The 15,171-nt window shown below is 51.4% G+C and overlaps 1 protein-coding gene across 1 annotated transcript in view; it reads left to right on the top strand.

Annotated features, from left to right (window-relative positions):
* Positions 1-13,063, top strand: part of FAT2 (FAT atypical cadherin 2) — a 57,358-nt gene extending 44,295 nt beyond the window's left edge. The window contains exons 19-24 of the mRNA XM_005503378.3: positions 641-1,448; positions 2,227-2,372; positions 5,136-5,577; positions 8,083-8,236; positions 10,048-10,640; positions 11,448-13,063. Coding sequence (XP_005503435.2) covers positions 641-1,448; positions 2,227-2,372; positions 5,136-5,577; positions 8,083-8,236; positions 10,048-10,640; positions 11,448-11,980 — 2,676 coding nt within the window. The 3' untranslated portion in view covers positions 11,981-13,063. The remainder of the gene's footprint in view (positions 1-640; positions 1,449-2,226; positions 2,373-5,135; positions 5,578-8,082; positions 8,237-10,047; positions 10,641-11,447) is intronic.
* Positions 13,064-15,171: the final 2,108 nt, after the last annotated feature.

The raw sequence follows: 15,171 nt of genomic DNA on the forward strand, positions 1-15,171 counted from the left end.
ATCAATAATGATAGTCCATTACAAACAAAAGCATAATAACATGTGAAGTACATGCTTCTTCAGTAATGGTAGTTGTTTTAAAAGCTGGGTACTATTATAAACCTCAAACACTACCTGCCTAAGATTAGGGAGAAACTTATTCTATAATATGATTGTTTTGACATTCCTTGACTCATGCTAGACAGACACTGTCAGAGGTGGGACATGGGCTTAAAGAGTCTGGAAGTTGAGAAAATGCATTTATGTGTGTAGCTGCTTTATATCTCTATACACTCAGTTAAGCACAGAACCCCAAAGGTTAGCAACACCTCTAAAGACGATTAATCCTCAGTTAATCTGGGCCACCCAGGTGTGCCTCAGCTGCTGATGAGCACACACAGAAATTAGTGCAACCCCACTGCTGACAGGAGGTCTCAACCAGTCTCCACACTGGAAGGCACACTGCAGTTTCCCTGGGGCCATCTCCAAGCAGACATCCAGCTGTGCTGCCAGTTTTTCCCATTCCTTATTCCTGACAGCTTCCACCCATTGCCACCTCCAAGGTGTGCTTCTTTGCAAGACCCTCTCAGCCCATCCAGCCGGGTGAGGCGACAGCATGTCAGCATGTGGCTATAACAGAGCCTTCTGTTTTCCTTGATAGGTCTCTGACAGTGGTATCCCTCCCCTGTCTTCATCTGCATTTATAAATATCCAAGTGACTGAGCAGAGTCAGTATGCCCCCTCAGCCCTTCCTCTGGAAATATTCATCACCACCAACGAGGAAGCCTTCCGAGGTGGCGTCCTGGGCAAGATCCATGCCACAGATCGAGACCCCCATGACACGCTGGTGTACACTTTGGTGGCAGAAGTGCCCCAGGAGGGGCTCTTCTCTGTTGGGACTGCGGATGGAAAGATCATTGCTGGGGACAAGCTTCCCCACGGCCACTATGTCCTGAACGTAACAGTCAGTGATGGGACATTCACAGCCACCACCAGCGTCAACGTCCACGTGTGGTGCTTCACACAGGAGGCCCTGGACAAGGCAGTGGTGCTACACTTCCGTCACCTCTCCCCTGAGGAGTTTGTGGGGGACCATTGGCGCAACTTGCAGAGATTCCTGGGAAACATCCTTGTCACCCGCCGCCAAAACATCCACATGGCCAGCTTACAGCCTGCAGCTACCTCTGATGGAGTGGACCTGCTCTTGGCTGTTGGAGAGCCACACGGTTCCTTGTATGAACCTCGGATCCTCGCAAATAAGATCACTGTGTCAGCTGGGGAGATGGACCAACTCGTTGGGCTCCGGATGAAGAAGGCAATTCATGTGCCATGTCACGGGCCAGACTGCACCCATCGTGTCTGCAAGGAAACCATTCAGCTGGATCCAGGCATGATGTCAACTTACAGCACTGCCCGACTCAGTGTCCTCACCCCACGGCACAGCTTGGAGCAAATCTGTTCTTGCAATGGTGAGCAATCCTTCCTGGTAGCATCCCACCCAATAAACATATTGTGTCTTTCTTCCTTATGTTGTAAAGCACCTAGACTTTCCATGGAATTAGGTTGCCCAATAACCAACAACTCTGCCTGCAATTTCAAAGACAAATCTAGACTTTTAGAGTTCAGAAGTTTCACAGTCTTCCTTTTTTTTTTTTCTTTTTAAATTGATCTCCTGTAGCATTTAATAGCAACATCTACCTATCTCATTGGAAAAAGTCACTCATACCTAGCAGGTAATGAAGCTCAGTGATCAGAATTTCAGTCTCTGAGCTCCTGTGTTGAGCCTAGACTCAGAAAAGCACAGATAAATTTGAGGAAAGCCAAATAATGCTTATTTGTTATACTCACTCTAGAATACTGCAAGAAATAAATGAAGTGAGCAGGGAGAGAAGGTAACATCACTTGGGCAGGAATGGCAGGGGGATACCATGGAATAATACAGAGACTTATTAAGGATGAGGAAATTCAGGGGTGTTGAAGACCATGCTGAGAGCACCTCAAAGGCACTATATAATTGAAATAGACAGGCTGCTGCTGCAGGATTTTTTTTGTTTTTTTACACTAAAGACCACACTTGGAGCTCCAAACAGAAGCTGTGGGAGGTGCAGTGCAGCTGTGCATTGATTGCTGTGGCTGAGATTGTTCCTGGATAGTTATGGTGTCATGCTGGAAAAGAGGCAAGGCTCCATACAGTCCAAAGTCTCAAAGCATGACAAAGATGAGACCTTTTGTTCATTCTCCTTCCAGGAACAGCTGTGAGGTTTGGGGGCCACAGCTACATTTGGTACCAGCATTCACAGGTCAGCTCCTGGCACATGCATTTCCGCCTGAAGACTCGCCAGCTGCACGCTGTGGTGTTCCACTCTAACGGGACTGACCACACCACTTTGGAGGTCTGTATTGCAATGCATGGGATTTCTTTCCAGAGTAAAAACCCACTGGTTTAGGCAAAGGAAACACAGAAAGAAGATGCAATAATATGTACCCTTAGTAATTCATCTAGCCAAAATATAAGACTCGGGAAGACCAAGTGAGAGCCAAGCACATCATTTTTTTCCTTACAGCTTGCTTCTCCATCCTTCTCTTATATCGCATCTCTCAGGACAAAGAATTTACAGGTAGCATTTTCCCCAGATCAGCTTGCTATAGCAAAGGGCAAACTTGTCCTCAGACTTCAGAAGGAGAGTCAGACTCTGAGTGAGCACACAAACAGTTTGCCAGACCACATTACGGTTGGGGTACCAGAATACAGAGATGGGAGGGCACAGGTGAGCTCCGAAATTGGAAATGATATCACCAACCTTTACCTGCAGCTGAGAATATGCCAGTCATATCATGCATGGACCTCAAATTAAAGGTCCTTAACAGTAATGGACAGAACAGACAAAACAGGAGTCTTAAACGCTATTTCTCGCCCCCACACACTCTCTTTTCAACCACTTTCTTTAGGTAGTTTCACTAGTTTAGACACTTGCAGAGATGGGAACGTTTCAGTCTGATCACTCTCGTCTCCCAACAGCACACTGAATAGAACCCGCATTCAACGATCATCTCCCTCTTCCACTCTGGCAACAGAAGGAAAGTAGCAGATGACTAAAGAGCAGGGTTTTTGTATATTCCTCATCAATTAAATCCAGACCAATTGGAAACCCAGATCACAAGACACACTTAGCAGCTTACAGAGATTTGTCCCTGAGGCTAATCACATGAAGATCTACTGTAATCTACCTGGAAATGTTCATCCTGTCCCTGAATTCCCTCGTCCCTTCTCATGGTTTCACAACCCCATCTTCCTATTTTGAAATATTTTTCTTTCTGCTGTTATAAAAGACTCAGACAGACAGAGCTGCACAGCAACCAATGCCCAGGGACCTGCCCAAAGTACATACTGCAAGCTCCTGCTGCCATAGCCATTGCTCCTTAAGAGCTAGAGCAGAGAAGCATCATCCATATGTCCTGTACCCATCTGCAAAAGTGACTTTTAGCTGCATTTAAAGCACTGATGAGAAAAACTTAGCTGCTTGAGAAGGGTCCCTAGCTTTCTGCCCCATCTGGGAAGGAGAGTCACCAAATAGTCAGCAGAAGTAGTCCAACACTCCAGAAAAGGACGAGGTGTCAAGAAGCTCTACTGAGCCAGGCCTAACAAGGGAGAAAAGACTCTTCACTGACGGAGTTCAGTGTGCCCATAATCTCCTGTACCCAGATGTCTTCACAAGCTTTTCAGTAGGAAACATTCGTAAAGCCCCCACCATAAAGTTGCCTGTGAATCATTTCTTTCCTGATTTATTTTATTAACATCTCAGGGATCAAACCTTTTCTAGACCATCTGGCTTGAAAAAAACTGAAGGAATCTCTCAGGCTTTTAAGCTTTGTGGATTGCAGTGCTCTAGGTATGAGCCAAAGCCTTGAAAGAATCGTAACCAATGGTTTGTAGATTGATTAAGAGGATGAGTTCTCCCAAGGGCATGCAAATTGTCACCCATCCATCTCCTGATGTTCAGAAATAGGGTGCAGCAAGAGGATGGCAAAACAGGCAAGCTGGGAAAGACTTGGCAGTCTGTCTGCTCTTGCTCCAGGGAACTGAGTTCTCAGCTGTCTCCCAGCCCCAGATATTGAGAAGCCAAATCTACAGACCCATCTGAAGTGAAATCATGTTCCTCCAGATAGAGTGAAATGACAAAGTTCTCTGGTGCACTTGCCAGTTGTGCAAAGAGATTTACACACGTGTTGCCCTGAGGCCCTTCCACGGCATGTGCCAGCTGCACCGTGTTCTTCCTCCAGCAGCTGCTCTCTCCTCCCATTGGGATTTATTTATATTATTGGACTTCTCTAAGAGTGAACTGTTGTTCTGCTCTGCTTTTTACCCCTCCAAAGTAGCCACATCATACCATATGTAGGTTCCTCTGGAGTTCAGTGTACCCTAGAGTTGCTGATCCTCTTGTAGACTCTTTCACACATCACCACTCCTCTCTGTCCTTAATGCCCCCCTTGGAGATGTCTTTCACCTGGCATAAATTGCTTGATGTTACATAGCAAGATCTGCAGGTTTTCTGTAAATGTTTTGTTACATCCTTCTTCTCCTCCTCCATAGGCTCTTGGCTTCTATGAAACAGAGGTTTTAATCAACAAAGCTCTGGGGATAAAAAACTGAAAGAGGTTTATGCCTGACCACCCTGAAACACTACAGCTAACCTTTTCTTTTTCCTTCCTCCATATGAGTTTTAAAGACTACTCTTGGGCCACAAATAGGAATTTCTACCATTCCAGTTTAACACAGAAACACACTGGTGTGGTTCACTTTTAGAAGCTCAATACCTTCTCTCCCTCCCATCTGCTGGAGAACAAGGATTGGATTGCAACACCCAGCAGCAGCTTTGGCCTGGTTTTCCAGCATGCTGGTTAGAAGCTGGGTACAACAGTCATTCCTTTCTCTGCCTCCCACCTCCTCCTTGCCTTCTCCAGAGAAAGCTGCCAGGTGCTCCTCCCCACTGAGGTCCTTTCGGCACCCTCACCCATACCAAAGAGGCAACTATTCTATGATTCTATGCTTAGGCAGGGAGAGATGGGAACAAAGAGGAGGAGAAGCATTGAAAGCCTCTATGAACAGCAGCCACCTGTATCACAGCTAACCATGACTTCTGGGACATGTTTTGCAGATGATTAATGGAGTGCCTCAACTTGGGTACAGTTGCCAGGGGAACTACACTGGGAACCTCTCCTCCTCACGTTTTGTGAGCGATGGTGAGTGGCACTCAGTCTTCCTGGAGGTGAAGAACACGTCTGTCCGCCTGCTCATCGACGGACTGGGAAACACCTCTCTCCAGCTGCCACTGACCTGTAGCATCTCCTGGGGCAGACGAGACTTGCTTTTTGGGGGCCTCCGGCAGCCGCTCCAGTCCCAGAGAGTCACACGGGGGTTCAGAGGCTGCCTGGATGTGGTTGCAATCAATGGCAGAGAAGTGGTTCTCCTGCCCGGGAAAGGGCAGTCAAAGGAAATTGTGGAAGAGATGGGGATAAAGCAGTGCTGCTCCCCAACCGGTGCCTGCAGCAGCAACCCATGCCTCAACAACGGGATGTGCTCTGAAACTCATGGAGGAGGTATGTGAATATCCCACGCAGAGCAATAAGAAGCAAGGGGGAGGGAAAGATGCAGCTTCTTCATTCATTCCTGTGCAAGGGAGCTACCCCAGAGGAGAATCAGAGGTCCGCTGTGCCAGGGGACTTCAAATGATAGCTGATTCAGTGCAGCAGCAGCTGCAGAGTAAGAGATCATCATCCTGGCACCCATAGACTAGTGGACCATGGCCCAGAGGGCAGGAGTGTGTTTCTAAGGAGTGTGTATGACTTAGGAGAGTGCAGCTTTGCCAAAAACTCAAATGCAAATAGAAATTCCACCCACCCCTCTGCATTCTCTTTGCTTAAGGAGCCATTAGCAAGGCTGGAATCAGGTAAGATAGGATCATGCAGCGATGGTATCTGGGCAGAAACAAGCTAAGATCTTGGTCTATTCCCACTGCAGTCAGTGACTCCCCGGGGCTATGGGAAGGGATATGGGAAAACCATAAACTCAAATACAAGAGTCTCAAGCTGCACATACCAACAGAGGTTTGGTACCAGCGTCTGCCCAAGACAGTCTCATCATTGCCCCGTCTCTCCCATCGGGGGTTCTCCCTGCAGCGAGCTGTATCACAGCAACAAGGCTGGTTTGCTGTGGCCTCAAGGGCAGGAATGACTCTCAGTGATGCCCACTCTTGTGTCACTGCCTTACACCTTGTCCCTGGTTCCAGCACAGCAGGGCTGTACCCTGTAACACTCCATCTATCACTATAGATACTGTCTGTGCTTTGGCCCTTCCTTGGGACAGAGAGGCGATTTCCAGGCTGCTGCGCAGGCCAGGAGCTCCTCCCGCAGCTCTGTGCTCTTTGGGGCCGTTGCCAAAACCCACACCCTGCCTGTGGAGCGAGTGAGGCCAGAGGAGGGAGCACACCTTCACCTGCCTGCAGCCTCTGGGAACAAGATTCTCAGCCCTGCCAACTCAGTAGCTGCCTGGTTTAGGTGAACTTGTTTGACACCAGGTGCATTTGTACTGAACAGTTAAGTCTGGCTGCTACTCACACCTCAGCCTTACCCTTGAGACCCTCTGCACAGAAAACCCCTCTGGCTGGGCTAGAAGGGGTTTGAAGCCCATGAGATGAAAACCCATCTCTGCTCTAAGTTAAGGCATCACCTGTTTGTTTTGCAGGGAGCATACAAGAGGAGGGAGAAGGAGGAAAATCACTCCCTTACTAATAACCCAATAATCTAGTACTCTTCCCTTAGTTTGCTTCTCAGGTGATCAACAACTTCTGTGAAATGGCCCAGCTGCCCAGGAAAGAGCCTGTGGGACATGGCCCCACACAGAAACATACAGGGCATGATGGCAAGGAAGGGGTTGCTCAAGGGATATTTAGTTTGTGAGGTTATCCTGGGTGCTTGGCTTCCTTGAGCATTGTGGGGCTTAGTCCTGTAGACCACGGGCACGCAGCACTAGTTTATGCAAAGCCCTGCCCAAAGATCTCAGGCATGGGATTACATGCACAGGCAAAGACACGTCTGTGCACACCAGCCTCGGTAAGCCACGTGGCCACATGAGAACGTATCTATGCAGAAAGGGTCAAAGCCAGACCAGCCACTACATCAACCACAGTGCTCAGGACCACAGGTGCAAACACACATGAACCCCTGCGCCCAGGAACACGTGTGTTTGGGCACACGCAGCTCTCCAGGCAATGTCCAGCACCTGCTGCGCATGTAAGCAAGTCCTTGCTGTACAACCACTAACACACATGTGGAAACAGGTCTGCGTTCGTTCAGCCCATGCTCTAAAGCTGGGATGTTTAGTTTGTGGACGACTAGCAAAGACTTCCCAAACACGCTGCAAGGTGGAAACTCTGAACTTCTGGCTTGGCATCACCAGCCCTGCTACTAGCAGGAGCTCAGCACAGCCAGGGACGTTCTCATGCTCAGGGCTACACTAAACAGCAGCCAAAAACAAAGAGCAGCAGCCCCCTCCAAGTTCCTGGGGACCATCTGCAACCAGACACCTCCTGTAGGCAAGAGAAACCAGGCGTGTTGAGACAGGCGCTTCATACCATGAAGAAACTTGCAGGACCAAAGACTTCAGAGAACAATAAGTTAAAGAGGATTGCATTTAGTAGAGTCAGAAACTGTGAATCAGCCAGACAGGCTCCCCTTCCTTAAACCTGAATTTGTGTCCCAGCTTCTCCATGCAATAAAGCCATGCTCTGAATATGTCCCTGGCAAGAGAAGGTCTGTGGTAGGATAGGCTTGACTTGTTGCTGAAGTAGCTCTCTAGTGCCATTGCATTGCCCCATTGTGGCCAGCCAGCCCCCAGCAACTGCTCCAAGTCCTGTAACACGCCCACCAGATCACCATGGGTGTTTCGGGTGCCCATCAGCACCTCCCGTGACTGCAAACACCAATGCTTAGGTAGCCGGATTGAGCTCTGCGGGTGCCACCAGCACCAAGCCCTGCTTCTCCCTGTTCTTGCTAGTTCTTCCGTGTGGATACCATCTCTTCATGGTGCTGTCTCACTCTCTCCAGGTTACACCTGCATCTGCCCTGGACTGTTTTCTGGTGAGCATTGCGAGCTTGGGGACAGTCCCTGCGAGTCCAAGCCCTGCCTGCATGGGGGAACCTGCACCCTCTCCGCCACCGGCTACTCCTGCCACTGCCCAGACTGGTACCTGGGAGAAAGGTAAGGGCTGGGCAATCTTCCGTGGTGGGCTGAAAACATTATTTCTGCCAGTGAGCACTGCACGCTTCTGGAGCTCACCAGACACTCTGGGTTTAAGCGCTCGTTGCATGTACCTGAGCATTGCAGCAGACAAGCATCCAAAGGCAGAGCTGAGCAGACCAGAGCAGGAATAGCTCTGCCACCGTGTGGTCACTGCTGCTCTGTGCCCATCTCCTCTGAGCAGGAGGGAAAGAAAAAGAAAAGAAAAAAAATCTCACGTATGCTTTGAATGCCTGCAGATGTTATGCTTGGTTCAGGTTCAGAGCTGCTCCTTGCAAGGGCAGAGTCTCTCCCCACGGCGTGTTCTGAGGGTGGCGTGTGGCATGGCTATGGTGGCATCGTCCCCAAGGGCAGGGCTGCCAGGAGTGGGGTGCATGCGGCAGAAGGGTGTCCCAGTCTAGGGGGAGGCTGGTGAGCACAGCCATGAGCTGCCCCCCCCCCTCCGTAGCTGGGACACCCACCCTGAGTGCTACAGGGGCTGTTTCTGCCCAGGACCAGCTCTGCAGAGCTCATGCAAGGGGAACTTCTGTCCCAGGTCACAGCCACAATTCATCCAGTTAAAAGCTCAGCTTGGGATAATGTGTTACACTGAAAAGCAGGTGCAGGATGCTGTTTCCCCTCTGTCAGCCTATGGATCCCTATTATCACGGCCCTGAACAGTTCGTATCACTTTGAAGTTCTCGCCATCAGTGTACAGCTTGGATACTTTTCCCATATATGAAATGTCAGCGCACACTTGTATCTGCAGCTAGAGAATTAAGCCAGGCCCAGACACTGCTCTGTGGCTCAGTATTACCCACCACAGCCACGCACCCCCTTCAAGCCCCCTGCCCCACTCCAGCCCAGCACAAGCTCAAAGAGTCAAGTTCATCCTTCTGCCTTAGTCATTTAGCCAAGGCACTCTGAATCAAAGCAAAGGCAGAAACTATTCATGCAACTCTTGGAATAAATGAACGTGGCTGAGCATTAGGTGGCAGTGTAATATCTGAAATCACTGGTTGTCTAGCCAGAGCATGTGGGTGCACATTCCTCACACCAGCTCACACATCCTGACACACTAAGAAACAAGAGGAGCCCAAACCTCACAGTTTGTTCAGTAATGAGAAGGCAGGGCGGCATGAGGGGAAGGGAAAGGAAAGCCAGCAAAGTATTGCATTTCACTGCTAGCATAGGGTAATCATTACTTTTGGAAGGAAAGGTCCCCTGTATTGGTGAACGTTTAGGTTGTACAGGGTGGAGCAGAACAAAGAATCAAGAATTCAGTCTCAGTCCTGCAGATGTTCCATAAAATATCAAAAAAACAAAGATGCTCTTTCACCACTTCTCAGGCTAGATATCTCCCAAATGTTTGCAACATGCAGACATTCACACATCATCCTTAGACCCCACAGAGCAGCCTGGAGGACGTACAAGGCTTCAGAAGAGGGTGACACATCTCAGAGTGATGCTGGGCTCCCTAACTGAACAGGATGGGAGCAATGTGAGCCCTAGAAACTCCAAATACTCCTCTGAGGCAGGAAGACCACATTTTAATTTGTCGCACATGACTGAGAAATGACACCATCCTGTAAAACATCATCTCCTGAAAAGCATCATTTTATACTCAAGGATCACGGTAGGGGAGGCAGCTAGCACGGGTCTAGCACGCGAGGGAGAGCAGAGCAGGATGGAGCATCCTTGGCTGGCCTAAGTCAGAGCCCAGAATAGGATGACGTGGTTTTAGCTGCATCCCCAGGCTGATGGTGGTTGTCTCCATCCTTTCCTCCCCACAGGTGCGAAAAGCTGGCCGAGGAGTGTCAAGACAACCCATGCCGAAATGCTGGGCGCTGTGTGAGCAACCAGGGCTCCATCCACTGCATCTGCCCATCCGATTACCAGGGGGCCTACTGCACGCAGCCCATCATCACCCCTGCCATTGTGCCCACGCAGTGGGCGGTGGGCCCCGAGGAGATTGCGGAGATAGCAGCTGGCGTGCTGGGGGTGGCCATCCTGGCCACGGCATTTGTGGTCATCCGCAAGCGCTACCGTCACCGGGCCAAGGCACACAAGCCGGTGGCCCGCGAGGACCCCGACCTGCTCTCCAAGAGCGAGTTCTCCAAGAGCGTGGGTGTGGGCACCCAAGCCGTGCCACCCATCGAGCTCAACATCCTCAGTGACACAGCACACAACAACCTGGACCGGGCCACACCGGAGCAGCGCAAACCCACCAGCACCCCCGAGTTTGTCACCTTCAACTCAGCCAATGCCCCAAAGCACCGGGGCACCATCGTGTGCAGCGTGGCACCCAACCTGCCCCCCGCTGCACCACCCTCCAACTCCGACAACGAGTCCTTCATCAAGTGCACCTGGGCCAGGGAGGAGATGGGTCAGTAGCCACAGCTTTTTCTTGCTCTTACACATTCCTCTTCCCCGTGTGAAGTGCATCAAAGGTTTGCAAACCCAATGGACCAGCAGCACTGGCTAAAACCAAGCAAAGCACAGGGAAATGCTGCCCAAGCCCTGCTGTAGGTCCTTTATTGGCTGTTCCCTCCCTGCTCACCACTACATCCCAGTTTTCAGCTTTAAATTGCTCAGTCTCGTACGCAGTCAGCAGGGAAACCATCAATGCCTAGCCTGGATTCCCACACATCCTAAGTCAAAAGACCTTATAAAAGAGAATAACAAAGCTAAGAGGAAAAAAATAAGAACTTAAAAAATCAGTGTGAGTTTTAGTGGAGGCTTTTGCATCAGTGCTGCAAGGCAGAGGGATCACACCCTCAGGGAAACGCTTTGCATGGCTCTGGACAGCAAGGTCACTGCTTTCTCTCTGTCCAGGAGTTCAAAGGATGCTGTTAGAAAGTTCACAAGCGTAACTACAAGGAAAGGGAAAGATCCCATGGATCACTTGCTCTGCCCTCATCCCTTCCTCATGCAACTTCTTGCATCCAAACGATGTGATGAAGTGTACCTTTTGGGTGCTAGAGTAGTGGATACCTGAAGGCTATAGAGGGGTGCCCTTGGGTCCCCTCAATTCCCAAAGCAGAAGCTACAGCTCCCCCATCCCCACATCTCCTCTCTTCCCCAGCCTGCCACATCTCCTGCAGGCTCAGAGCCTACACAGGAATTAGGAGGAGGGCAAGAGAGGGAAAACAACAGCTTGAACTGCAGCTAACACAACTCTGTTTTGTTTCAGTCTACCCAGCAGAAACAACCTACTGGCCCCCCCGGTACCTCTCATCAGATGTCCAGGAATATTCCCACTACGAGATCATACAAGGCCCCCCTCCATCCTCCTCGCACCCTCCTCTCCCCCCGCCGCCCCCTCCACCAGCAGACACGGAGCCAGTCGCTCTTTACGGGGGTTTCCCCTTCCCGCTGGACCAGAGCAACAAGCGGGCTCCCATCCCGCCCCGCTACAGCAACCAGAACCTGGAGGACTTCTTGCCGCTCGGCCCTGTGGACATGGGAGCCTCCCAGTGCCAGAACGAATATACAGCCATCAGCTACTACCCAGCGCAGTTGGTGCAGGGTGAGGGTGCCCCGTACCAACCCGACCCCGGGTACAAGCGGGTGAGCATGCGCCTGAGCGTGGCCCAGCCGTCCTATGCAGACTGTGAGGTGGGCCACCAGCCCAGCATCCGAGCCCAGCCCCTTCCACCCCCCAACTACGAGGGCTCCGACATGGTGGAGAGTGACTACGGGAGCTGCGAAGAGGTGATGTTTTAAGAGCAGGCTCATCCTCGAGATGAGAAAAGCAGCACATCTCTGTGCAGAACAGTGTGCAGGGGGCTGGCACGTGTCACCAAAGAGAGGCTTATGGGTGTGACCCCCCCAGCTTGCTGCATCTCCCCCTGCACAGCTGGGTTGTGATTTGGCTGGATCTTTCCCCTCGCTGCCCTCCACGGTGCTCCTGTTGCAAACAGAGGGGAAATGTTCCAGCTATGGTGGGACACAGAGGATGCTCCTGGGATGCCAGTGACTAACCTGCCTCCTTTCCAAGGGGATTTCCTCCACCACCACGCAGGACCACAACGTGCCACCTCCTCCCACCCAGGGCTCCCTGGCCACAGGGATAAGGAGGAGGAGAAGCACTGCAGGCATGGCAGCAGTCATGGTGGAGAAGGTGTGAAAGGACTAGCGATGCGCAGCCTGGGAGTGCCCCAGGAGGGACAATGGAGGCTGCCTGCCCCCAGCTCTGGCTCCAAGGGCTTGCATCAAGCCAAGAGTTTGCCCAGTGCAACGGATCAGCTGGTGCAAACACTCTTTCACATCTGCTCCCTGATGCAGGGAGAGAGATGATGGAATGCAGCTCATTCCATCAGCACATCCCTCACTTGGCCAACAGAAGTCCAAACAAAAAAAATAAAGTCCGTTTCTGTAGAAAAGCCCAAGCAACAAGCTTTGTCACACTAGGAATCGCCCACAGACTCAAACCAGCGCAGCTGGCAGAGAAACAAGACCCCTGCCTAGTTGGGCTGTGCTCACAGGAGTAAGGGAGTCCCTGCCCTGAGGATACGATCACAGACATGTCCCCAGGGCTGTCATGGTCCAACGCTGAATGTGAGGACACGTGGTCCTGCCATGCAGCCAGGACTCCCTGGTGCATCCCAGAAGGACTGGCCAGCACCACGTGGCATCTCCTACCCACAATGGGGCACCAAGGCTGTTGAGCGTGGGTTTACCTGTATGTCCTTGTGCTTGGAAATGTATCGTTTCTTCGTGAGAAGTTTTTTTTGGTTGGTTGTTTGATGTAACATTTTTGTTGTTGATTTTTTTGAGAGTATTAAAAGACTTTGGATTTTTTTTTTACTATTATGATTTTTTTCAATAACTTGGGGATTCTTTTGTAAATAGAATATCCCTGTGTAGCTCCAGCCAAGGGCAGCCCAGGGAATAACTGCTTATTTTGGACACCAGCATCCTCAGCCTCTTGAGCCATCAGAGAAGTACCAAGACAGCAATTCAGTGCATCTTTGAGGATCCTATGAGGGCCAGAGGAAGGAGGCAGACCCTCGGTAGCCTGCCTCCCTCCAGGAAGGCATGAGCCTCCCAAATCTGTTAGTTCAGGAGCAAAGGGGTTTAAAGGATCTAAACCCAAGCTCTGCCTTGGTTCTCATCCCCAACCAAACACACTTGGGAAACCAGAAATTCATCTCATTTCTGAAAACAAAGCCACAGCCATTAAGGAGATGACTATCACCCAGTTAACTGGAAAACACACCTGACTCAAGCACGTCTGCAAAGAGGACCCCAAAACACCCAGTGGGACACAGCAGCCAGCCCCGGCACCTGTAGACCCTGCCCGCAGCCCCACTCTTCTGGGCATCAGGGCCACTTGCTGCTCTTCCAGCACCCACCAGCCACCCCCACAGCCCCCAAGGCGCTGCCTGTTTTACCTCTCAAAGCCCTCACGCACTTTGACAACTTTTTTTCCACCAAAACCCCCAGGCTCACCGCTGTTGTCGCTCCCACAGGCACAGGACGGGCTCCTCCAGAAGGGTTCGCTGGCAACTGGGAGCACAATCCACCTCTGGAGTTTCCCCAGTAACAGCTGATGACATCACTAAGGTGCAGCAACACTTGCAACACTTGTGATGTCATTAGCTGTCACCATGGAGACAGCAAAGGGAGGACCAGGGGAGCAGCACCTCCAAAGGCCAGTATTTGCAGGGGACAAAGTTCTTCATGGGCCAAGTGACCCCAACAGTGACCAATGACAGGGGACCGTCCCAGCCTGGGGCAGTGCCTCAGTGTCCCCTACCCAGGGAAAAGGCAGGACCCCAGCAAGACCCTGTTCTTGGGCAGCAGAAGCATGACTCAATTTAGGCACGTGATAAGCTCCAAGCAGACTTGATTCTAACCAGAACTGTTTAGCAGAGAAACAACTAGAAACGGGGTTTATCCAAAGTTATTCAGCACTCCAGCAGCATTTAATAAACTGCAGGTTCGATATACCAGTTGGGGATGTTGTTACTGTACGACCACATCAGAACAATGAGGATCCCCAGCGCGCATGCACTTGCTCACAAAAAGCAGAGACCTCTCTCACTCAGGGGCACCCAGCACAAATAATCACTTGGCCAGGGGCACAAGGGCTCACTCATGGGTATTTCCAGAAGAAAATCACTCACCAAGGAGCAGGTGATGGCTCTGGGTCCCAGGAAGTCTCTTCAGACAGTCCCTGAGCTCAGGGGAGGGATCCCAGTCCCGCTGCTCCCTGCTGAACAAGTCCCGGGAGCTTCGGCGAGGGTCCCACTTCACAGCCCGGTCGGGTCTGGCTGTGGCCGTGACCGGCTGGGCCAGAAGCTTCTCTGGGCATGGGCCCCTCATTGCCTAAGGAACCATCTGTTGAGCGGGGTCCGGCCCCCACTGCCCCCCCAGCCGAGGGGTGACTGTGAGGAGCCACCGGGGAGGGGGACGGGACTGTTGTGAGGACAGCGGGGCACAAAAGGTGCTTAAGGGCCATCAACTGCCCCATTGAAAGCTCCGGAGTTCATCGGGGCGGGGGGGCAACCGCCACCCAGGTACGTGGGACAACCAGCAGATGTGAGAAAACCTGCTATTCACATCCCCTTCCGAGACCAAAACCGGGGAGGGGCAGGTTGCGTTTGGGACACACAGGGACATTCTCACCGCACAGCCCAGACACGAACCGGAACCAGCCCAGGAGCTGCGCTACCCGAAGGTTTGCAGAATATGGGCTGCTTCTTGGAGAGATCAGCCCCTGCCTGGATTAGGACTGATAAAACCACCAGTACAGCACACGACCCCAGCTCCAAACCTCCAGCCCAACCAGACAATATTTATGCTGCCCCAGCACCTCATGCTGCAAATCCTGACACCAGCTTCATGTCCCAAGCCAAGGACTCACCCCACTCCCCAAACCACCCCAGGGATGCCACAGCACCCTACCTGCT

This window comes from Columba livia, chromosome 14, assembly GCF_036013475.1.
Source record: "Columba livia isolate bColLiv1 breed racing homer chromosome 14, bColLiv1.pat.W.v2, whole genome shotgun sequence".
NCBI lineage: Eukaryota > Metazoa > Chordata > Aves > Columbiformes > Columbidae > Columba > Columba livia.